At 33.6% G+C, this 27,258-nt stretch overlaps 1 protein-coding gene across 1 annotated transcript in view; it reads right to left on the reverse strand.

Moving 5' to 3' along the window:
• Positions 1–27,258, reverse strand: part of DACH2 (dachshund family transcription factor 2) — a 638,130-nt gene that overhangs the window by 127,819 nt on the left and 483,053 nt on the right. Inside the window, exons 6-8 of the mRNA XM_060002017.1 lie at positions 23,844–24,016; positions 6,789–6,924; positions 4,201–4,284 (exon numbers count right to left, since the gene is read on the reverse strand). Coding sequence (XP_059858000.1) covers positions 4,201–4,284; positions 6,789–6,924; positions 23,844–24,016 — 393 coding nt within the window. The remainder of the gene's footprint in view (positions 1–4,200; positions 4,285–6,788; positions 6,925–23,843; positions 24,017–27,258) is intronic.

Consider the following 27,258-nt stretch of genomic DNA (forward strand, 5'->3'; position numbering starts at 1 on the left):
GGACTTCATCAAAATTAAAAACTTTTGCTCTGCATATGACCCTTTTAACAGGTTATAAAAATAAGCTACAGAGTGGGGAAAATATTTGCAAACTACATATTTGACAAAGGACTTGTATGTAGAATATGTAAAGAATTCTCATAATTCAACAAAATAAAAACAAACCAATTGGAAAATGGGGAAAATACATGAAGAGAGACATTTCATCAAATGTGATATACAAACAAGAAGTTCAATATCACTAGCCCTTAGAGAAATGAAAATTAAAACTGCAATGAGATATCACTACATGCACCTATGTGAAGAGCTATTTTTTTTTCTTTTTTTAAAAAAAGGACCACACGAAATGCTAGTAAAGATGTGGAGAATGTGGACCACTCATGTATTGCTTGTGGAGATATAAAAATGACCCAGCCACTCTGGGAGAGAGTTTGGCAGATTGTTATAAAACTACACATACACTTATCACATGACCCATCACTTGAGCATTTGTCCCAGAGAAATTAAAAGTTATATCTATATAAAAACATGTACATAAGTGTTTCTAGAAGTTTTATTAATAATAGACAAAAACTGGACACAATGAGATGTCGTACAATGGATAAATGGTTACACAAACTCTGGTACATGCATACCATAGAATACTACTCAGTAATAAAAAAGGAAAAACTATTGACACATGCAACAATCTGAACGAATATCAAGGGAATTTTGCTAAGTGAAAAAATGTCAATCTTAAAAAGTCATATACTGCATGATTCCAATTTTAGAACGTTCTTAGGATGATGGAATTATAAAGATGGAAAACGGTGGTTTTCAGGGGTTAGGGATCATGGAGTGCAGAGGAGACAATAAAGGAATAGCAGGAGAGACATCCCTGTGGTGATAGAGCAGTCCTATATCTTGATTGTGCTGGTGGTTATACAAATCTAAACATGTGATAAAATTCCATAGAAGGATACATGCAGACATACACACCAATGAATTCATGTAAAACTGGTGAAATTTGAGTAACACCTGTGGACATAGCAATGTAAAACTTCTGATTTTCATATCGGGGTAAGATTATATAAGATTTTGCCATTGAGGGAAACTGGTTGAAGGGTTAACACAAGATCTTTATGTATTCTTTTTGGAACTTAATTTGAGTCCACAACTGTTTCTAAATAAAAAGTTTTAAAAATGAAGGCAATTCGAAGAAAATTTCCAGTAAGATATGTTTCTTCTTTCTCTCATTTCTATTTGGAATCACAGAATGGCATAAAATGCACAAAATTTTATCTTTCACTTTCCTTTATGTATTTTAATGTCATCATAAGTTTATTTGTAATGATGTTTATATTTTAGTTGGTGCAATACTTTAGTATTTCTTATTCATAAAATATAATATGCATCAGATATATTTTCCATTTTATCCAGGGTTATAATCATTTCCAAACACCTTCCATAAATGATTTAGTGTAGTATCTGGGATTGTCTCAGGAATAGATTAAGAGGGAGAAGCATCTGATTGAATAGAAAGTATTTACATTATTATAGTGTCAATATATAGCCCAAGCCCTCCTCTAAACTGAATTAGCCTATTTGTATAAAAGTAAATACAATAGTACCTTTATTTTAGATGAGATATACTTTAGAGTCTTATGATCAAAGGATGTTAAAACTATTAGCTTTTCATCTGTAAACTGTGGACTGATTTAAAATGTAATGTTTCAGTGGACTCAAGTTATGTAATGTTTCAGTAGCTAGATGATACATTTATTGTTCCAATGTTTATACAGCATTCCAAATTTGACCATCATACTTCTTGTACATATAAAGTTTTCAATAGATACATTCAATACAAAATGCAAAATATCAAAAAGCTATTCCTGACAGCAGTTTGGGAGACCAGTGGCTGCCAAAGGAAGAGGGTCTTGTTTTGGACCTTTGCTTCCACATGGGTGAAGTAAGGTATATAGTCCCAAAGTCTCTACTCTAAAGAATCCCAGAACTGATTGCTAAAAATTATGTAACACAATGTCATAACATGTGATTGATTTGGTCAATTTGTTTGACTAAGTCTGTGGAAAAATAAAATCAAAGGCTTTATTTGATTGACGATTCAGTTTAGTCAAAATACTTGAGTCAAAACTAAAATAGCAATTCTGGTAAGTCATGTTGGATGTAGTCTAAATGGAACTCACTGCATGAAAGCCCAGATCATATAGACTTTGAAATGTCTGCATATGAAAATGTAAGGCAAAATACAAATTATCATTTGAGATATGTATCACACTAGCTGTCACCCAATTTTACAAGGTAGAGTAAGAGGAGGGCTACATGAAGCATACTTTAATCATTTTCTGAAAATGTCCACATAACAGCAAAGCTGGCATTTTATAATTTCCAGAGCTATAAATCATTTTTAAAATCATGATATTACTCAAAACAGATGTGAAAACATATGTTTGCTACAGTTGTATAAACTGCCTACTTGTCAAACTTAATAAATGTTGAGACTTCTACTTTAACTGCATTCCCTTTTAAGAACTAAAATCTATTTGAGGAAAATATATTTTATTTTAAGTACAAATGTAACTGGTAGAACTTAACATAGAAAATCTCATTTAAAAGAAAGTTTTCCATTATAACCAGAGAAGTACAGTTTAATATGCCACTCCAGTCTATTAATGTCCTCACCAGGATGTGTGACCAACATATTTGAAATGAATATAACTGTGCCATTCCACAGTAAGAGATTCAGAAATGCCAGTGCATACCACTGTGTATTTTATGAAAATCGGCTACTGTACATCTGTACTAGCACTCCAGCTGATTTTTAATAAGACACAGCAGTGTGTACTTGAACACTACAGCAAACAGGCCAGTCCTAAATGCCATTTTGACTTACGGGGTTTGCAGTTCTGACAGAATCATATGTATCATGTACAGCTTGAGATTTTCCTAGAAAATATGCTTTACTTCCAAGCTGTCCTTCAAATAGTGATGACTTGCTAGGAAAGAAGTTTCAGGAACAAATTGTTTTTGAGTTATGAATGAAATTTCATCTTTAACTATAATTCCATTACCTGTGTAAGAGTTTGGGTAGTTTAATATACTGAACATGACTTCCATTCTGACCACTTTTCTGAAATAAAGCATTTATATCTTAGTGGCCCAGAGGGTACAGTCTTTCAGTGTTTGGATAAAAAAGACAAAATATGTGGCAAGGAAACCAACAATGGACCAATGAAATTAAAATTATACATTATTCCAAATTCTAACTAAAATGCTCATCTAGGTCATTAGAAAGCAAGTTCAGTCTAGAGAAGAAATAAAAAAAATGTCTCCATTAACTCTTCAGCTCATGGAATGTTTTTTTCTGTATATTATGAGCATCCTTATTAAAGATGGAAAAATACACCCTATAGTGAAGTACAATCAGACCATCTGATGATCTGATAAATTACATGTTAGCTTATGTTCTTTAGCTTAGAGTTACTAACTCATGGTGATAGTAATAATGCATAGCCTATAACATATACTGATATATTTTCCTTTACTCTTACCTTTACAGCCTTTTAAACAAAGTTGTACTCAGTTTTCATATCAAGGAAGCAAGTCTTTGAAATTCTGACTTTCCCTACCTTCTTTAAACAGATATCCTAAGAAAAAATTGGATACTGTGCAGAAATGACACGTTTGTCAGTTGATTACAAGCCAGATTGATGTCATATCTATTAATATTATAGGTAAATACCTGATTGGAGCTGCTTGCTAAACTTTCCTCTGAAATGTCCAAATTAGCATATACTTTTAAAATCACTTTTGAGTGTTGAAGGGAACATCTCTCCTCTATGACAGTAACTCAAGTTTTTCAAACATAACCATCGAATAGTGATTCATTTAAATATAGTCAACAAAGTGCATACATAATAAAAAGAGAATCAGATGTCACGGAATAGGCATAATAAAAGGGCTTAGGGTAAAGTTTCCAACCATAGGCACAGAGAAACTTTGGACTAATATGTTATTTATAACATCAAATAAACAAGCTTCAGGTAAATATTATTTTTTTACTACTAAAAGAATTTATCCAAAGCCAGTATGGATCTGTTCTGACTTAGGGAAATGTGGATGCAATATACAGCAATGGAATGTTAATTGAGTTAGTATCTGATCTTTATATGTACATCAAATAAGCAAAAGTCATTTTACCTTTATTTTCCCTTTGGAATTTTTTGATGGTTGGTCCATTATCCTGATCAACGATAAGTTCCTCTCTATTGTTGGGCATCATAACTATAAATAAGAGATATAACTGAGTAATTTTATTGCAAAACACCCAAAAGAAAAGCAGAAAACCATTACATAAATACCTATTTTACTCCAATAACAACATGAATTTTATACACTTCTACTTCTGAACAAGTGAAAAGATTTTTGTTGTTCTGATCATACAATTTAAAAATCAATAAGCTGCTTAATCATATGAATTTTAAAGTATAATTAATACATAGTACATATATAATTTCCAACATATTTTCTTTAAATCATTTAAAATATTTCCTCTTTTGAAATTCATGTACAAATTAGTTATTTACCTCCATAATTAATAATATATTTCCCAAAATGCTTCAGAGAGAATTTTGTACTTAATCTCATGAGTTTAAAATAATTACGAATTTAGTTTACTTTGTAGAGTTTTTGCAAATATATAGCAAAATTAATAGATAAAATATAATTTTCTGGTAATTGTAGGTGCTTCTTCACAAGACATTTATATTGAAAGAGGAAAAACATGTCAATTTCAGTTTATCATTTAATTCTCTTTAGTTATATTTTATTAAAATGTTATATAGCACTATCAATAAAGTATGGTCACTTTAAACCAAAAATCATCAAACCTTTTAATTCACTTATAGACAATCGCACTATCACGCTTGGACAATTGTGGAATGTGCATAGAGAGTATAATTACTGCCGGTGGAATAAGAAATGTTTTATGTTGTCAAGATTTTTTATAATATTATATTGCTTTGGATATAGTTTATTTCTAAGTATGACATCTCTTACGATATGTCTATTACAGAGTACACATATTTCCCTGTGTGCTCTGCTTTTAGCCAGCACTCAATAAATAATTCTCTCTTTCTTTTTCCTCTCTACCACCCTCCCTCATCAGTACAAAGATTTTCCTAATAGAAGAATGTATGTTTCTTGATTCCTTTATGGTCATCTGGCTACCCCCACAGGTCTTGCTCAGACTCTCTTGAATCTGTTGCACACAATATTGTAACTAGTAGTTTAGTCTGCATCCACAGAACAGAGTAAAGCTAGAAAACCTCTGTCACCTCTTCCAGGAATTAAATTTACTCCCTTATGGCCAATAGCTACAAGTTCTAATTCAGTGGTTAATTCTGGCTGCACATTAGAATGTCCTGAGAAGATATTGAAAAGCAAAACAGAACACTCCTTCTAGGCTCTATTCCAGACGAGGTAAATGAGACCCTGAGCGTGTGGCCTGGGCATCCAGATTTGTAAATACTCCATAGGCGATTATAATGGGGAGCCAGATTTGAGACCCACTGGGATCACTATGAAGCTAAATAGTTACAAAGAATATATAATATTGACAAGCTAAGTGAGACTTGGATGAATTTCCACAAGAGAGAAATCATCTTTGTCCTTCCCCACCACAAATCCAGAACCTAACACCTTCCCTAATCCCTCAAATTCCTTTCCTCCCCCATAAAAACATTATTTTGGAGAGTCTTGAAGCAATCACTCTTATGAAGTGTAAAAATTTAGAGTTTACATTAAAAATGTCCCAATAGTAAGACTAAAAGAAGAGAAGATATTATTTTCCCTAAAGGAAATGGGTACTTAGGAAATTGGATTGTGTAGGTACAGAAGATTAATGAAGATTTTACCTAGCTCACTTTGTTCATACTTATTATATACCAAATGAGAATTTGTTATAGCTGAATGCACTGGGTAATGTCTGTATACCTGAGTAGGATCAAACAGCAGGAGATGATAAGTAATCAAGGTAAAGCCACACAGAGAAAAATAGTGCTTATCCTTCACATTTCCTTAGCACTTTAAATTTCTGAAGTGTTTTTTTCCACATATTATTTCATTTGACCTCATAAAACTCCAGTGCAATAGGCAGAGCAGTAATTATATCCATATGTTAGGTAAAGATACTCATTGTGGTTAAGTGACATACCCAAGATCTCATAGCTAGTTAGTGCCAGACTGTGTCTAGATTCAAGTCTCCAATATGCCAGATCACTGACAATAACATTATAATATTTCTGGAATAGTGTCTGTGGTGTAAGACTTCTGAAACAATAAAAAAGAAACGTAGGAAAAATCATGTTAAAATTTGTGATCTGAATTGTTGAGATTATTGCAAATCATATATTGATTCACTTTTTAATCACTCTTACATGATCAACTGTCCAAAGGATATCTTATCTTCCATTATTCAAAGGGTGCTGTGAATATAGCAAGTGATTTGTATCACACTAGCTGCCAAGTACCAGCATATTGAATTAACATATACTCTACAAAAATCCCATCAAATTGTTCCCATGAGATCCAGTGATACAGTAAATGAAGCCCCTTCCAGAGAACAAACTTCTAACACCTTTTTTGTTGTTCATATTGCTTCTGTAATAAAGAATCACCACTTTTCAAAAAGCATCAATTCCCCTAGGTTTTTCTCCCCTCTCTATTGCCTAATGAAGAATTTCCTGAAAGATTATCTTTCAGTTCCTTGCTTCAGGTGAGATACTCACCCATTCTCTCTGAATGGTGATCCATCTGAGAGGGAGAGCTGGACACGCTGCTGCTGGGGTGGGAGGAGGTCTGGCTCCCAGGGCGATGACTCTCTTCCAGAGAAGGAGCAGGAGAAGGACTCTCTGGGATCCGTTCCTTACACAAAAGGAAACACAAAAGGAAATGTGATCTTGCACAAAGTTTTTCACGTTGGTGGAGTCCATAACATTTGAAATGTTGACCTTTCATCCTGAAAGCGCATACATCCATAATACTTGGTCTTAAACACATATCTTCAGACAAAACCATATTTTTTTGTTCTTGGGAAATTAATGGGATATTGTGAGGGTTAAATAAGAGAAAAAGATGAAAAGTCTCAGTGCTATGCCAGATACATGGTAGAGTATAAGAAAGGTTAGTTTCCATTTCCTTTCCTAGGAAATACGTCAAGGATTACGAAGTAAAGTGACTATTGTTAGTGAAAATTTGTTATTGTAAGCTTCTACATTGATATAATGTTCAGGCCATAACCTGGAGGGTGAGCTTACTGTCTGAGTAAAAAGATCCCCCAAAGGTAAACACCTGGAACTCTGGAATAAAACTTACAAATAGTGGTGCCTGGTACATGTTGTGTCTTTCTGCACTGACAAAACTTATGGCAATAATATACTTGTGATCTATCAGACCTTAGGAATTCATGTTGAATTTTGCAAACAAAATAGTTTGATAGTCACAGGACACAACGATGGGTTTTTGAAACTAACACTAAGACCTATCAATATCAGTTCATTAGTATTGTTTAGATTTTTATAGTTTTAAACTATGAATTTGAATAAAAATAACATTTCTTTTATATATCTCAACAGTAATGGTTATGGTTCTCAGGACTTTTGTGATAATTAATATTGCTAAAAACTCTGAAGTTATTCACTGTGCTTATGCATCACAAACTGATGAATAAATCTGAAAATCATTTAGTTAATTTGATCAATTAAAAAAACACATTGTAGATTTTTTGATGATGGCCATTCTGAATGGTGTGAGATGATATCTCATTGTAGTTTTGATTTGCATTTCTCTAATGATTAATGATGTTGAGCACTCTTTCATGTGTTTGTTGGCAGTCTGTATATCTTCTTTGGAGAAATGTCTATTTAGGTCTTCTACCCATTTTTGGATTGGGTTGTTTGGTTTTTTGTTATTGAGCTGCATGAGCTGCTTATAAATTTTGGAGACTAATCCTTTGTGAGTTGCTTCATTTGCAAATATTTTCTCCCATTCTGAGGGTTGTCTTTTAGTCTTGTTTATGGTTTCCTTTGCTGTGCAAAAATCTAGAAACAATAAATGCTGGAGAGGGTGTGGAGAAAAGGGAACACTCTTGCACTGCTGGTGGGAATGTGAATTGGTACAGCCACTATGGAGAACAGTATGGAGGTTCCTTAAAACACTACAAATAGAACTACCATATGACCCATCAATCCCACTACTGGGCGTATACCCTGAGAAAACCATAATTCAAAAAGAATCATGTACCAAAATGTTCATTGCAGCTCTATTTACAATAACTTGGAGATGGAAACAACCTAAGTGTCCATGATCAGATGAATGGATAAAGAAGATGTGGCACATATATACAATGGAATATTACTCAGCCATAAAAAGAAATGAAATTGAGCTATTTATAATGAGGTGGATGGACCTAGAGTCTGTCATACAGAGTGTGAAGTAAGTCAGAAAGAGAAAAACAAATACCGTATGCTAACACATATATATGGAATTTAAGAAAAAAATGTCATGAAGAACCTAGGGGTAAGACAGGGATAAACAACAGATCTACTAGAGAATGGACTTGAGGATATGGGGAGGGGGAAGGGTAAGCTGTGACTAAGTGAGAGAGTGACATGGACATATATACACTACCAAACGTAAAATAGATAGGTAGTTGGAAGCAGCCGCATAGCACAGGGAGATGGGCTTGGTGCTTTGTGACCACCTGGGGGGTGGGATGGGGAGGGTGGGAGGGAGGGAGACGCAAGAGGGAAGAGATGTGGGGGCATATGTATATGTATAGCTGATTCACTTTGTTGTAAAGCAGAAACTGTCACACCATTGTGGAGCAATTATACTCCAATAAAGATGTAAAAAAAAAAACACATTGTAGTGTTTATCCATATATGCAATAAATGTGACTCAGTGATATATATGCTGGGACAGAGAATGTTTATTCTATAAAATATTTAATTAATCCATAATAAATTTCTTAAATTAAATGTTCTGTCTAATTATGTGTAATTACAACCTCAGTATTCTAATCATAACATTAAAAATTAGTTTGTCAAATATGTGCTTATACATTTTCACAATGATTTTGCACAAGAGGCCCAAAACAGATAAACTCCTTAAAGGAAAACTGCTTAATGCAAAATTAATATTATGAGAGTTAAAGGTTATTATTTCATTAGTGGAAATTAGCATTTTGCAATGTCTATCATTGTGGCAGAGAGTATAGTGCCTCTCTGCCCTGCCAAAGATGTTTAGTCCATATCCTAAGAGCTAGAGCCTGTGAATATGTTATCTTACATGGCAAAATGGACTTTTCAGATGTGACTGAGAACCTTGAGATAGAGCTATTACACTGGATTATCTTGGGGCAGAAAGGAAAGTCAGAGGAAGATATGATTATGGAAGAATGGTCAGAGAGATAAGCTGGAAAAGGCAAGGAAATCGATTCTTTATTGGGAGCTTACAGAAAGAAATGCACTCTTTCCAGCAGCTTGATTTTAGCTCAATGATAGCCATGTCAGACATCTGACCTACAGAACTATAATATAATAAATTTGCATTGTTTTAAGCTACTTAATTTGTCATAATTTGTTACAGAAACAATAAAGAACTAATACAGTCATCAATGTAGTATGTTCATTTTTAATGTTGTTTTATATATTATTATTTAGCATTTAGCTAACATTTGATAATTTTAATGAAATGAACAGCAGACTTTGTGTATATTAGCTACAATATGATATAGTTATTAAATACCAATAATTGTAAATATATACTACACCTTAAAGGCTCTATGACTTTTGTCATGCTTCAAAAACAATGTTTTAAGACAGAGAAATATATATTTCATTTATATTTAGTATACAGTTAAGTATACAGTTGCAATACTATGTACACAGGGCAAAATCAAAAGACAATATAAGCAAAGCAGAAGAAAAGAATCATTTTTTTCCAAATAATTATATTTGTATTTTGGAGGGAAGGTATGGAGATGGGCAGCAAATTATATATAGACTTTATACCACATTGTTTTACTTTTTGAAAAGACTAGTAGTTCATCAGCTGTGAAATTCAACCTGAAGTGTAGTGATTAAAAATATAATCCCTAAATAGCACGTGTACATACACACACACACCCTTACGAAAGGAATTTCATATATGAGGTCAAAATTATTTTTTGCTTTTCACTGTTGTGTAGTTTCAATGATTCTATGCTAAACTATGCCCATTCAGTCTTTGAATTCTAACATTGGATATTTGCTGAAAAATATGTAATTTAATAGCTATGTTTATCTCTAATGGACCTGTAAGTGAATGGATAGAGACAAAGTACAGCAGTTACTGAGCAAAAATAGAACTGAACAAACAAAATCACTGTGTAGTGGCAAACAGGAATAATACACAGCAATATATGCTGCCATAATAAAAATGGAAAATTTGGGAGTGATTCATAAAGTTGATGGTTTGGAAAAGCAAGAGAATTCAAGTGACAGTGATACTTGATCTTGCTCACCCTGCTTATAAAATGAAAGCTCATACTGAATTTTTTAAAAATTGGAAGAACATCTACACAAATAGAAAGTACTATAAATAATGAGAAAAAATACAATGCTATAAAGAGGAATACTCCAAAATGTTTAAAATTTTCATATGAACAAATAATATGAACTCAAATAATTACTCTTAAACACTTTCTTTGACATTTTGAACATTACATTAGGTGGAAAAATAAATTAACTTTGAAAACATGACTTAGAGCTACAGTAGCATTTTGCATAAAGTCATATTTCTGCTTTAATATTTTGTAGCCTGCACTTTCCAAATTCGATCAAGGTTCAATTCATTGTTATTGTTTCCTAAGAGGTCAGACTTTTTTCACAGACTTTTTTCACCATGTAAACAACATTAGATGAATCCAGTGCCTCATACTGATTAAGAATTAGGTGGGTTTAAAAAAGTAATCTGTGGCTTCCCTGGTGGCACAGTGGTTGAGAGTCCACCTGCCGATGCAGGGGACCACCTGCCGATGCAGGGGACACGGGTTCGTGCCCCCGTACGGGAAGATCCCACATGCCGCGGAGCGGCTGGGCCTGTGAGCATGGCTGCTGAGCCTGTGCGTCCGGAGCCTGTGCTCCGCAACGGGAGAGGCCACAACAGTGAGAGGCCTGTGTACCTCAAAAAAGAAGAAAAATCTGTAGGAAACTGGGAATGTTTAATTTTGCCTAAAATAATGAATAGTTCTATAAACAATTTCTACTTTGCAAGTAAGCAGATCCATTTTTCAGCCCTGTAATCAGTATGCATCTATTTAGCTACTTAACTGCAATGTGTTTTGGTTCATTAGGTGGCTACTGTTGTGTCTCAGTCTCGTTAAATTTTCACAGCAAGTTAATCTGTTTTATTACAAATGAGAACACAAGTGATAATGTCTTCACCATTTGCCAAATACAGGGTTAACAGTATTTGCAACAAATCAATAAGGGCATTTAAAAAGGAAAATTGCAAATCTATAACTCCATTTTACTCATTGATGACATAATTTTATTTGGCATTTATGAGTTTTACAACACTGTTACTCTTCATGTATTTCATTTGTGCCCCATCAAAAACAGCTGTAGCTCTTCTGAAACACTGCAGAAGTTTTCTCCATATTCAGTCAAAGTAGCAAAGGAGGGAGATTTCCAAAACTGATACATACTTACCCAATCAATCCCCACTTTCCCCTGAAATTAGTAAAATTATCTGCAATAATAACTCAAATTCTAGCATATACATACATAGTTCAAGGCTTGTGCCTAAGAAGAAAGAGTCATTATAGAAAACATTTTTAATTAGTACCTATTATTCCCTCTTCTATCACACTGTTTCCCTTTTTTGGGGGTACATATGTTCAAAGGAGATGTTCATCATATTAAATCATTTGAAAGTACATTTGAACCTTAATAAAAAACAGGGTCAAAGCTGAGAATAATCAGTTTTATACAAGGTTTAACACAGTCAGTTTGGTAAAGACTTTAGTTTGTTGGCACTAAGGTATCAATTCTGCCCATTTTCATGGAGATCCTTTATTTCATCTCAATGTATTTCTTTACATCTTTGGAAGTATAATATACGTAGAACTTGTGAAGTACTAATACATGCATATTAAACGTGTTTATATGTATGTGTTCATGTGCGTAGTTGCCTTTTAAAAACACCTATCTCAATGTTAAATTGTACCTCTGATGTTTTATGATACTGATTCTTCTCAAGCATTCAGTGGGGTTATGTAACATACAATTTATATTTTTATTTAATTGGAATTCAACTCTCACTGCAATTACTCTTCCAAATGTTAATCTATTAATGAGTTCTAAAGGATTTAATGGCATTTCGCTGCTTAGGAGTGGCTTTTGGAAGTTTATCTGAATGCTAGATATTTTATTCATGCATTTGTCTTGATATTTCATATTTAATTGATGTGTTCCTTCTGTACTGTCACCAGAGTTATGCAGAAACAGAACATATTTTAATTTGACAGACTTAAATAATAAAATCAGGAACAAGAAAATAAGAAGTTTGTTCATTGTTGTTGCTAACTTGGGTTACCATTAGTCCTGAGGAAGAATTTGATGCTCAGATTTATTATCTTTGAATACTATTGGATGCATGATACTTTATGAATTTTTATGAATCAGTTTAAGAATTAGTATGTGTTCCACAATCAACAATATACAAATGTATTTAAGTTAACACAGATGGATATGGCAGGGTTTTCATGAATTTAGAAAAAAACAGACAGATGAGGGGGGTACAACTGGAACATGTAACCATGAGAAAGTCCAAAATCATAAGCATGCCCTAACTGTGACCTATGTAATATTTGGACAAAGGACCCTTCCACCTCTTCAATTTGAAACTTGTTCTGGAAGAGGCTGACAGCTGAAGAGAATCAGCCATAATATCTGTTCATAGCATGTAAATGACCTCGAGTGGGAGAATGGATAGTTCAGTGGGAATATGTATGGCTTGCAAATTATGTTGTAGGCTTGGGCCTCTGCCACCCATCCAAACACACACACACACACACACACACACACACACACTCACCTTAATTCTCACTCAATGCATCTTCATCTCACGTTCTAAAAACAGTAATAGCTTTGTCTTTTCACAGAGCACTTAGAATAAGATTCAACTAGTGATTTTTTCAATGAATTTGAATTATCACAAAAAACCCTCTCTGTGTTGACTAATTTTAATACCAGATGTTCACGTGCTAACGCCATTGCCTTGTGACAATTTCCAATCAATTCATTAATTGCCAGCTGCTCAGCTAAACAAAAAACACAGCTAATCAGATGATACTGGTAAACAGCTAAATAACAGCTTCCTACTTAAATTTCTTAAATTTGTTATCAGAGAAAACTATGGCACACTGATATGACAAAGTTTCCCACAAATACAGAAAAACTGTACTATAAAATATTTAAATGTAGGAAAATATATTTTCATATCAGTCAGGTATTTTACCTATTCTGCTCTCAGGATTTTGTCACATTGAATAATATAACTGAAGGATGAAAACTTTGAAAGCCTAATGATCATAATGCAATTTTCAATTCATGTTATAGTTATATTAGTTATTAGCTACAAATGATAATATCTGAGCCAACAGTAAAGGGATCTGAGCCAGACCTAAAGACTATGTGCCTGGCATAACAATATTCCCAAACTAGTTTCTGGCCAAAAAACAGAAGCAAACAACAACCACAAAACCAAAACCAAAAAAAAGATTTGTTTGCAACTTATAATGTCTTTTCCAGCTTGGGAATTAACGTCTGTATCACTAATGATCATTTATGTTGAAAACACTCCTCAAAGTTTAATATCCGATGAATCATTAGTTTTCATTCATTCATGCAACAAACATTTATTGAGTGACTAATATACCCATTGAGGATGAAAGAAAGGCCTATGGGTGTCTTCATATGGTGTGTAGATTCTCATAGTTCAGACTAAAGACTAAATAATCCACATATACACATTTAAAGATAAGTTAAAATAAAATACAAATTAGATCAATTTTGATATCAGAATGGGCACCTCTCTCCAGTTCCCATCAGATTCCTAACTTTTCTTTTGTGGCACTGAGATCTAAACAGCCATTGCACATGAACAGATGCTCTCTAGAGGGCGGGTCCAATACCTGTATATGCATCTAATGGTGGGGAACCCTTGGTCCTGGTACTGATAAGAAGTTGCACAGACAAATGTATATAGGGAAAGCTACTTCTTTCTCAGGGTAGCTCTTTGCCATGATTTTGGTTTCTACTTATTACTATTTCTATGTGAGTATAGAAAACATAATAAAAGAAAACAAGTATAAAACATAATAAAAGAAAATAATATTAGGTAATATATATACTGAGTATTTACTAGATGTCAGACAGTGCTCTAAGTGTGTTAACAAGTTTGTCTCATTGAAGTCTTTTGTTAACACTGTGAAGTAGGTACAATTATTATCCCCATTTCATTGGGAAATAAGGCAAACTGAGATACAGGCAGGTTAATTCATTTTCCTAAAGTCATATAAAAAGAAATTTTGAAACCAGGATTCAAATACAGTCAGACAATCTGACTTCAGAGCTTGTGCTCTTACTCATCATGCCATACTGCCTCCAGTGAAATCTTCTCAATGCATCTTACTTAGCTGACAAACTATGATGGCTCTAGCCAGAAACAGTATATAATTCTATAAATTATTTGGGGGATGGGGTATCTGCCTGTTTCATTTTGTGTTTTTGATAAAGCAATGTAACATGATCCTTTACACATATTAGACCTTTGCTAAATCAGTGAATTCTGTGTTCTTGCTCTCTGTTTCCTAATAGAAAAAGATGACAGTAATAATGGAGTAAGACAATATTCAGCAATAGCTATCATTTCTGGCAAATTCAAGGCTAATTGCAATCCACTTGCTGATTTTTTCAATCTGTATTATCCTTTTTTGCCAAAGATTACTAGGGATTCTGAACTTTCCAACCATCCTCTCTAATGCTCTAGAACAGTGCTGTCCAATAAAATTTTCTTCAGTGACGCAAATGTTCCTTACCTGTGCTATCTAATATAGTAGTCAAGAACCATGTGACTATTGAGAAGTTGAAATGTGGCTAGTTGAAACCGAGGAACTGAAGTTTTCATTTTATTTAATTAATTTAAATTGAAATAGCCACATGTGGCTAGTGTCTACTATATTGAATAGTGTTGCTATAGTAGGTGTGTGCTATGCATCTGCCTAAGATACTTTGTTAACTGTTTACCACCATGGAGGTGGGGAAATTTATTAAACCATAAGCAAATATATATTTTCTGTAGATTCTAAGTTTCTAAAAGTCACATCACTTCTCAGAGCTCTAAAAAGCTATGGTTTTCTCTCCTACCTGTGAAAAGGAAATGAAAAAGACAAAGCCAGGTCTAGCCTACCTTGCGTTAACTTTCACTATCTAAGGATATTTGCAGGAGTCAACACCTCTAATCACCTAACTTTTTTCACACGAGGGTAGAAATATTTACACAGTGGTAGAAGAAAAAGGCACAAATGAAATTATGCTCTTTCCAATTTGACTTTATTCTATGTTAAGCTGGTATAATATCAATTGTCAAAGAAACTAATTATTCATTCATTTTATAGAGATTTCTCAAACTTTGACTCACATGTTATGCCTTTCTGAAGAAATAAAAGATAATAGGTAAACTTCTTTGAAAAGATTTTGTTTGATTTGCTTAATGGATATGGGAGAATATTGGCATAGAAAGTTTGATTTGATAAACATTTCATATTTCATGTAATGCTTTCAAAGGAGAGTGTTGTCTTGCTCAAACTAGAGATAATTGTTAAATATACAGTAATTCTGTGAGCCAAGTGTTAAGCTGTTGTTAACTTGAAATCAGCCATTGTGGGAATATTTACACCATAGAAATTGGCAAATGTTATAAATCAGAGGTTTTCTTTTTTATTTTGTTTTGTTTATGAAGAGCTGCTTTACAGACACACCACTGGATGCTGGACCAAATAAAAACTCTAAAACACTGAACTTTTAAGTCTATTATAGGCATTTGAAGGTTTTTTATTTCATTCTAATGTTCAACATTATCACACTAGACAAATAACAAGATTATGAATAAGTACACTAAGTGTTGCATTCATTTGAGTTTATGAGCATTCAAATGAACTCAAGTACACTGTCACATTATTAAAACACATATTATGCAAATATGCAATCACAGTTGTATGCATTCTACATTGGTCCTTTTAAAGAACCTGAAAAATTAAGGACAAACATGACACACTTACAATCATCCACAAATAAACTTTTAAGCACAGAGAAAGTAAGAAAACTTAAATCATTATACGTAGTTTCCATTTTTCTTATGACAGGAATCCTGGTCTCATGGAGTATAAAACAAAATCAGCAAAAGCATGTTTTCAAAATAGTACATATTAGTTCATTTTATCTGTTTAAATTTTTAATAAAGAATTCTGTTTATTATTTGTCTCTTCCCATTAGGTTATAAACCTTAAAAACCACCTGATGCATAATAGGGACTCAATCAATGGAGAATAAAAATTATGGATGGCTTTAAACCAGATATCAGTGGCTTCTTCTGATTCAAATAGCTAACAATATACTTGCTAACAAATACCAAATTGGCTAACCTGAATTATGATTAGGAGTTAACATGACTTATAGATTAGCCTAACCAGTTTTCTGATGCAGATTCAATCAGAAGAAATTGAAACATAGAAATGAAGTGTAAAGAATGTGAGAGATCTAGTTTGCAGAAAGAAAAAGTGAAGCACAGGAATATTAAAATATGTCCTCCCAGGCACTTTAATCAGAAATGCTAAGTGCTTTCAACACCCATTTATGATAAAAACTCTCCAGAAAGTGAGCAAAGAAAGAACAAACTTCAATATAATAAAGGCTATATGTGACAAACCTTCAGCTAACATCATACTCAACAGTGAAAAGCTGAAAGCATTTCTTCTAAGATCAGCAACAAGACAAGGATGTCTGCTCTTGCCACTTTTATTCAACATAGTTCTGGAAGTCCTAGCCATGGCAAACAGAGAAGAAAACGAAATAAAAGGAATCCAAATTGGAAAAGAAGAAGCAAAACTGTCACTGTTTGCAGATGACATGATACTATACATTTGATACTATACATAGAAAATCTTATAAATGCTACCAGAAAACTACTAGACCTCATCAATGGATTCAGTAAACTGGAAGGATACAAAATGAATACACAGAAATCTGTTCCATTTCTATACACTAACAACAAAAGATCAGAAAGAGAAATTAAAGAAACAGCCCCATATACCATCACATCAAAAAGAATAAAATACATAGGAATAAACCTACCTAAGGAGAAGAAAGACCTGTATTGGAAAACTATAAGATGCTGATGAAAGAAATCGAAGACAACATAAACAGATGGAAAAATATACCATGTTCTTGGATTGGAAGAATGAATATTGGGAAAATGACTATACTACCCAAGGCAATCTACAGATTCAATGCAATCCCTATCAAATTACCAATGGCATTTTTCACAGAACTGGAACAAAAAATCTTGAAATTCATATAGAGACACAAAAGACTCCAAATAACCAAAGCAATCTTGAGAAAGAAAAACGGAGGTGGAGGAATCAGGCTCCCTGACCTCAGACTATACTACAAAGCTATAGTCATCAAAAGAGTATGGTACTGGCACAAAAACAGAAATATAGATCAATGGAACAGCATAGAAAGCCCAGAAATGAACCCATGCACCTATCGTCAATTAATCTATGACAAAGGAGGCAAGACTATACAATGGAGGAAAAACAGTCTCTTCAATAAATAGTGCTGGGAGAACTGGACAGCTACATGTAAAAAAATGAAATTAGAACACTCTTTAACACCACACACAAAAATAAACTCAAAATGGTTTAAAGACCTAAATGTGAGACTGTAAAACTCTTAGAGGGAAACATAGGCAGAACAATCTCTGACATAAATCACAGCAATATCTTTTTCAATCCATCCCCCACAGTAATGAAAATAAAAACAAAAAATAAACAAACCTAATTAAACTCAATAGCTTTTGCACAGCAAAGGAAAACATAAACAAAACAAAAAGACAACCACAGAATGAGAGAAAATATTTGCAAATGATGCAACCAACAAAGGATTAGTTTCCAAAATTTACAAAGAGCTCATGTGGCTCAATACTATAAAAACAAACAACCCAATCAACAAATGGGCAGAAGACCTAAATAGACATTTCTCCAAAGAAGACATACAGATGGCCAAGAGGCACATGAAAAGATGTTTAACATCACCAATTATTAGAGAAATGCAAATCAAAACTACAATAAGATATCAACTGACACCAGTCAGAATGGCCATCAGCAAAAATTTACAAACAATAAATGTTGGACAGGGTGTAGAGAAAAGGGAATTCTCTTCCACTGTTGATGGGAATGAAAATTGGTACAGCCACTATGGAGAACAGTGTGGAGTTTCCTTAAAAAACTAAAAATAGAACTACCATATGATCCAGCAATCCCACTCTTATGTATATATCTGGAGAAAACCTTGGTTCGAAAGTATACATGCATCACAATGTTCATTGCAGCACTGTTTACAATAGCCGAGACATGGAAGCAACCTAAATGTTCATCAACAGATGAATGGATAAAGAAGATGAGGTACATATATACAATGGAATATTACTCAGCCATAAAATGAGTGAAATAATGCCATTTGCAGCAACATGGATGGACTTGGAGATTATCATACTAAGTGAAGTATGTCAGACAGAGGAAGACAAATATCATATGATATCACTTATATGCGGAATCTAAAAAAAATGATACAACTGAACTTATACACAAAACAGAAACAGACTCACAGTCTTAGAGAAAGAACTTATGGTTGTCACAGGGAAGCATGGGGTGGGGGTGAGGGATAGACTGGGAGTTTGGGACACACATGTACATACTGTTATATTTAAAATAGTTAACCAGCTACCTACTATATAGCACAGGGAACTTTGCTCAATATTCTCTAATAACCAAATGGGAACATATTTTGAAAAAGAATAAAATAAAACCCTTTAAAAATAAAAATGTCAAAATATGTGAAATATAAAAAAAGAAATGCTAAGTGTTGGAAATTAAATATGGTTTATGGAGCAAGTCATTCACTAACTTGATATTCTCTATTTCTCATATATTCAAAGCACATACTGCAAGTCCAGCTTCCGAAGGAAATTGTGATTACAGTCTCATGAGCATCAGTGACAACACACAGGCAACAGCTTAACACAAACTACACTAAAGGAGACTAGCAGGTGTTTAGAAGGATTCTGAAAACAATATCACAGCACTTTTTAAATTCCAGAGATTTAAAAAAATGATATGAAAACAGGATATGATATGAAAACATTTAAACACATCAATAAGTTTGGTAGATCTTTTTGTGAATATTTGTAAATTTTAATACAACTAAACACATATTTTGGACTTTTTTGTAATGTGTTATAATCTCTTACTGTGTATATCAAGTTTCTGATATATATTTTTTTTCCTGCAGCTGTGTGTTAAATCACTTGCTTTCCTAGATGACTCTATAATCACATTAGATTGTCTATGCTATGGACTGAAAGCTTGTCTCCCCAAAATTCATGGGTTGAAACTCTAATCCTAAATGTATGTGGTGGTATTTAGAGATGGGGCTTCTGGGAGGTAATAGGTCATAAGGGGGGAAACTTCATGTTGGGATTAGTGCCCTTATAAGAAGAGGCATTGTAGAGCTAGCTTCCTCTCTCTCTCTTCACCTTGTGAGGACACAGCAAGAAGATGACTGTCTGCAAACCAGAAAGAGAGCTCTCACCAGGAACATAATCATAGGCACTTTGGTCTTGGATTTCCCAGCCTCTAGAACTGTGAGAAATTTCTCTTGTTTAAGCCATCTAGTTTATGGTATTTTGTTATAGCTGACCGCCTAAGCTCAGACAATGTAATACACAGCAAAGAGGGTTTTGTGAAGCAAGCTGTTGTGGCTTTCCTTAATTCATAGTGGATTTGTCAGAAAAAATCAAATTCCATAATTATGTCATTTATTTCTAAATGTTAAATGTTAAGTTTTCTGATCATTCAAATTTTGGAAGGACAGTTTACCTCTAAATGGTAAATATAATATAAAAGATCTGATGACTTCAATGCAAATATTTTGTGAGTAATTACAATGAGTAATACAAATTTAAATACCTGTTTTTTTATGACAAACTACCAGGATAAAAATAATCTGTAAATGTAATAGAGAAAATGTGTTTTTTTAATAGTTCCTGTATGTGACAAGTAGTAGTACATGATAAACTCTCAATTCATAGGTTTGCCCACTGCATGTGATATTTTAATAGATTGAACTTTGAAAACGTGCTTCACCAAGAAGCACATTGAAAACAAATTTCTGTTGAAATATAGATCAACAGAGGTGTGAAATTTCTGTCCATAGAATTGGGTACCACATAGTATCATATTGATAACAGTTCTTAAAAGAAGGGGTGAGGTTTTAACATATGAACACCTAATTTGTCAATTAATTCAATTATTTTTGTTATGCTAGTTCCTGTGAATTATTATTTTAAAACTAATAATGTTACTATCATACAATAGCATCTTTTCAAAAATAAACAAGAAAAACTTGGCAATTATATTAAAAACTTCTCACTACATATTCACTGAAATCAACTCTGTAAAAAATTTTTTTATTTCCTTCTCATCCTCTGATGGAAATCTATTTCAATAGATTTGCAGAGAAATTTATCAAAAGGAATGCAAAATAAATATTTTGTTTTCAACTGACTTTAGTCAAAATAACTATATGAAAGTAGGTGTAATTTTCTTCAGCGTAAAATGGTTTCTGCATAATTGCAGGACTTAAATAACCATGTGATCCATGGCAACTTTTACAAAACAGCATCCAATTGTGTTTGTGAAGGTTCTGACTTCCTCTTAAAATAGGTTGCATATGAAATAGACAAATCAGCAATAAACAAAAATATAGCTATATTGCTTTTATACATTAACAATATTTGGATTATTAAAGGAAAAGATAATTATCCTTTCCATTTCAATCGTTATCTCCACCAATAGCCAAATACTAGTCATGAACTCCGTCCCCAAGTGCCTCTTTGATCCAAATTCATCACAAAGCTATCAAAAGTCCCAAACATTCAATCAAAATGTAGCTGATTCATTCTGAGTAATGGTCATTAAGAAAGTAAACAAAGGTACTTCTGAAGAGCCATAATCATGCCTCTATTGAGTGTATTTTTTCATCATTTCAAAGTAAGCATGACAATTCCATTACTGTAAATCATGGTTTTTTTCATAATAGAGTTTCCCTGTTTTGTGTGGGGTCACATTTATATAGTAGCCATCCAGTTTCAAAATCATAGGAAACTTATTCCATCTTTTTTTTTTTTTTTGCGGTACGCGGGCCTCTCACTGTTGTTGCCTCTCCCGTTGCGGAGCACAGGCTCCGGACGCGCAGGCTTAGCGGCCATGGCTCAAGGGCCCAGCCACTCCACGTCATGTGGGATCTTCCTGGACTGGGGCACGAACCCGTGTCCCCTGCATCAGCGGGTGGACTCTCAACCACTGCGCCACCAGGGAAGCCCCTACTCCATCATTTAAATAATGTTCATGGGTGATTTTTTGTCTCAAAGACAACTCAGATTCCTGGTTTACGTTCTGATCAAGTATTCAAACAGATCTCTGATTAGCTGGGGTAGACTAGTTCACTGAGGATCACAATCTTTACAGGAAGTACAATGCCTCTTGGCCATGGAAATACATATGGAGCTTAATAAAAATTTATCAGTTTTCCTTTCCTACAAAGTTATGTTTTAAATTTTCTCTTTTTTGTTTTACATCTTTATTGGAGTATAATTGCTTTACAATGGTGTGCTAGTTTCCTCTTTACAACAAAGTGAATCAGTTATACATATACATATGTTCCCATATCTCTTCCCTCTTGTGTCTCCCTCCCTCCCACCCTCCTTATCCCACCCCTTTAGGTGGTCACAAAGCACCTTGTTGATCTCCCTGTGCTATGCAGCTGCTTCCCACCAGCTATCTATTCTATGTTTGGTAGTGTATATATGTCCATGTGACTCTCTCACTTTCTCACAGCTTACCCTTCCCCCTCCCCATATCCTCAAGTCCATTCTCTAGTAGGTCTGTGTCTTTATTCCTGTCTTACCCCTAGATTCTTCATGACATTTTTTTTCTTAGGTTCCATATATATGTGTTAGCATACGGTATTTATTTTTCTCTTTCTGACTTACTTCTGTCTGTATGACAGACTCTAGGTCCATCCACCTCACTACAAATAACTCAATTTCATTTCTTTTTATGGCCGAGTAATATTCCATTGTATATATGTGCCACATCTTCTTTATCCATTCTTCATTGTTTTAGAAGTCCCACAAACTGGAAGCTAATTTAAAATGGAACAAAAATGTCTAGAATCTCACATTTCTTCTGCCTTCACTTCTTTTACTCCCATGTACATCTATTACAATCATATCAATATTTCAAGGCCCAGCTCAAATCCATCAACTGTAATGCCATTTGTGATTCCTGCTCCCTCTTTCTTCAATCTAGGTTTGATCTCTCCCTCCTCTAAATTCTGGTAATACTTGGTTATTCTCTATGCTATCCATCACAGTCTTATGTAAGTTAAATGGTACTTGTTGTTTGTCTTAAATTTAGTTTGTGAGTCCTGGAAGTCAGGAATTATGTCCTATTCATATCCTATATTTCTCTCTCTGTGATGTGTAAATATCAAGAGAATAATATTTGTTGAATAAATGGAGGAACAAAGGAACACATCAAAGGTTGCCCGGATTAGCTACTCTTTTGATCCTATATACCCTTATATTATCTCCTCAACAAAAGGAAAAATATATTAAAGAGCTTAGTTCACATGTTACTTGGAGGGCAGAGAGACCATGTGCCAAACTAATAGGAGACATAAGGAGGATTATAAAATATTATTTGTGTTTCATTACCCATTTATCCTGAAATTTTGAAAAAAATTATTCTAGAATATGATGATAATGATATAAATTATCATAAGTATTTATTTAATGTTTCACAGTTTTAAACTATATTTTACTCATATTATCTCCAGACAGCCAATGAAATAAGTGGTATAGATTATTACTATCACCTATATTTTACAGTTGTGGAAACAAGTTCAGGAGGGTTAATTGTCATATCCAAGGTCATTCAGCTATTAATTGGCAGAATAAGAATTGAAATTCAGGTCTTTCTGACTATAAGCCTTGTATGGTATATACTACTCCACAACCGCATCACAAACACCAAAAAGATGCAGTGGTTACTTTGTCTCACACCAGCAATGGGAATAGATTTTGCACATTCTTCTACTCTGTCCTTAGCTGGGCACACCTGCCACACACTGTTCTTATGAATGCAAGACAGGAAGCTAGAAGTAAAGGTCATATCTGTGGTCATTTAATGAAAACAAACAACAACAATAACAAAAATAAAAAACAAAAAACACCTTAGCAGGCTTAGTCAGAAATCAAACTCATCAATACTTTATGCTAGGCAACTGAGTCAATGAGCTGTGTGTTTTTACTGAAGATCTAGTGGTATTGCTATTATTTTATCAACATTTACATGTAATTAACACCTTTGTCCTCTTCTAAATCATGATTCTTACCTTTATAACTGAGGCCCCAGCTCTGGAGAGTGGACTGTGAATCTGGGCTGCAGCAGCCATGTTGGCAATAGTATTGAGATGGTTCATCTGATTCATTGCCATGGCAACTGATGCAGGAGGTAAGCTGACTGGAAGTAGGGGATGAGGCATCATCATAAATGGCAGATCCAGTCCTAAAAGAGACAGCACATGTTAAATTATTACATTAGTTACATTGTTTGGACAAAGGGAAATCACATCAAAACTGATCCTATAAAATAGTAAAAAAAAATCTATATTTCACTCTTGTTGAATTTTTTTAAATGAATTTTTAATATATCCTAGTATCTCTTTGAGAAATTACTAGTACTTATGACATTTAACATTGTTTTATAATTTAAAAATATTCCTATATCCACAGACTTTTATTTAACAATATTCCTTGTTCATGCTCTCACTCCCAAAATAGTTTCAAGGTTCAAACTTTTTTACTTATAAAAACAAACAAAAATCTTTCAGCTGAACATCACTTTGTTTAACAAAAAGAAGTAACTTTCTTTTTAAAGTTTTCTTTTATTTCTTTTATAATGTACTGGTGTGTAGATAGTTTCTAGCTTAACTCTTTCTTTAGGAGACATAATAGTGGCGCTGGTATGATAAGATATAGATTCTCTAGGCTTCAGAATTATTGAAGAAAATAAGATTTGGAATATGTCCTACTCTTTTAGTTATAAATCTCTAAAATGAATGTGTATAGCTCTAATTTGGAACCTTTGTCTGTAAGGAATAACTCCCCTACCAAAATATCAGCCTGTTTTCCAGTTTAATAACAAATACCAATATCTTTGAGTAGCGTCAAGAATTCCATTTGTTTTCTTATGCAATGTGAAATATTTCTCACATATTTTGAATTTCTTAATATCTTTCAAGTACTATCCACATTACACTTGTGGTAGCCACAGATATGTCATCACGAAAATGGTAACAAATTAAAATAGTTGTCTACTTTCCCCTTATAAGGTTGGGATTTGTGAAGAAATACCTTTGAGCAGAGGATAAGGAAAGTTAGCCTAACATTACGGATGTTAACATGACTACAATAAGTAAACCATAGCACTTTATAATGTATTTTAAACTATTATCTTGATCTTGCCTTCTTTTGGACATGAGCCCAGAAACTATCAAACTTTAACAGATGTTCTAAAACATGCTTGCCTAAAATTTTCCTAAATTGTTACAGACTATTAACATTCTACTATGGGCAATGTTTGTGTTTGTCTTGCACACAATTATCAACTGTTAATAACATCTCTTTTTCCTCTTTGCCATCCCCTCATTTTTTCTTGCTTCCCATATCACAACAGCAAGTGTACAACGATGAATCTATAGGAAATATATTCACAGGCCCCTTAAATATCTTTCCTCAAAACAACAGTAACAGTAATACAAACACTTTACACACATATTTTTAGGACAAAAAGGAGGCTAGAAGGAAGAAACATTGTGAATTGATTTGAAGTCCATCTCCTGGGTTCAACAATAATGGTTGAATTAAAGTCATTAACAAAACAATTTCAAAAGCAGCACAATAAAACAAACTTCCGGATATAACAGGTCTCATACATTAAAGTGGTTATCTCTATTAAAGAAACTTGTAAATAAAGAATACAACCATCACCAATATTTCTGATAAAGATAGCTACAAAATGCACTGTTATCAGAATTACACAAGGATAATAAAAAAGCTAGAAACAAATTTTGCATGGAACCCCAGAAGGGAAACATATTCTATACTTTCTATGACTCCAAATCCCCAAAGAATATTAATAAAGTATTTTAAACTTTTCCCCATCACTTCACTTATGACTCAGTCTCTGAATCCTTTTTAGGAGCAATCTATCAAAACATACTTTTCAGATGTGAAACCTTTTTCCTGTGATTATTACTTTAAAGCCTGAACACAATGTAAACACTGAATTCAAAATGGATTTCTGCACCCCGTTTTAAATTCGTTTATTTTCAGTTAAGCTTTCAAAATTACTTAGATATATATGCATTTTATACGTTAACCATCATACAGCTTTGCTATAATGATAGGATATTCCATAACATAAATTAATCACTATTTATCTTCCCCTAAGAACCTTCACTTTATGCTCCATATAATAGCAACCATCAATAACATACATAGATTTCTATATAAGCTTCTCATTTACCACAAACCCAAGATAATTATAGACTTCCAATTCTTCTTTATGTACTCAGTATTTTAATAGAAAATTGATCAAACCGTAGATGAAAAGTAGCCATCAGTGCCTCCATTTACCTCTCAAATAAACTTTTGTTCAGTTTACATTTCCCTTAGCAGTATAATAATCTTTCCTCATTCTCCAAAATTTTCCAGCATCATTCAGATACCATCTGGCAGTATCAAGTCATATGCCTACTTAAAGTCCAATTGACATGCAAACTAAATGCAAACGACAAACAGAATTTAACAGCTCATTGACAGTTTTAAAATACAATTCATCAAACATTTCAAATAACCATGAAGTGCTTAAAAGTCACAATTTCATATCATGACCTACAATAACTAACCATGAATTGACTATAGTACCCTGGAATTTAAGCTAATATTTATATTACAGGCAAGTTTAACAGTGACCCCAGTTGAGCTGCACATGCAAAGCATATGCAAATACTGAATTATGTAAGTCAACCTTTTCCCAAAGCTGGAAACATTAAGAGCCATCAATAGTATACAACACTCCAGCAATCTGGCTCATTTAGTCACATGTCAGAAATGTACAGCAACTTTTAATAGAATGGTAATGAAGACAAACTCTTTTTAAATATCACCAAAATGAATTTTTCTTTCCTATCAACCACAAGGACATCAGGCAGACGACTATAAGCACTCTTTCTAATGCATCTTGGTATTCTGGCAACTCCTATAACCTTTATGTAAGTGCATGGCACCACCTCCTCCCAGCCATTAAGGTTACAAACTTCAATAATACTCTAATCTTCCCTCTAAAATATCACATTCATTTCGTTTCCAAGTCATGTTTTCCTCTGTGATATATTGCATTCTACAGTCAGGCACTAATCCCACCATGCTTAGAAGGTAACCTGTCTTCCTGGTTTTCCTATGCCATTTAATTTGCCTTTCCACTCCAAATTTTAGACTTTCAGTGGCTACTCACTGTCTCTAGAATAAAATATAAGCTCTTTGGTTTCATGTGAACATACCTTTCTAGCTTTGATATCTCACTATATCCCTCTGTGTATGCTCTACTCTAGCCCCTCTGGACTAGTTGTAGCTCTCTGCAATTTTAACTTCCCTTAGCCTTCACTTTTGTTGATGCCTCTCTCTGGAAACTACCACTCTAACACATTTATTTGGGTATGGTAAAAGTCCTCCTCCTCTTTTTCA

This window comes from Delphinus delphis, chromosome X (genome assembly GCF_949987515.2).
Source record: "Delphinus delphis chromosome X, mDelDel1.2, whole genome shotgun sequence".
Lineage (NCBI taxonomy): Eukaryota > Metazoa > Chordata > Mammalia > Artiodactyla > Delphinidae > Delphinus > Delphinus delphis.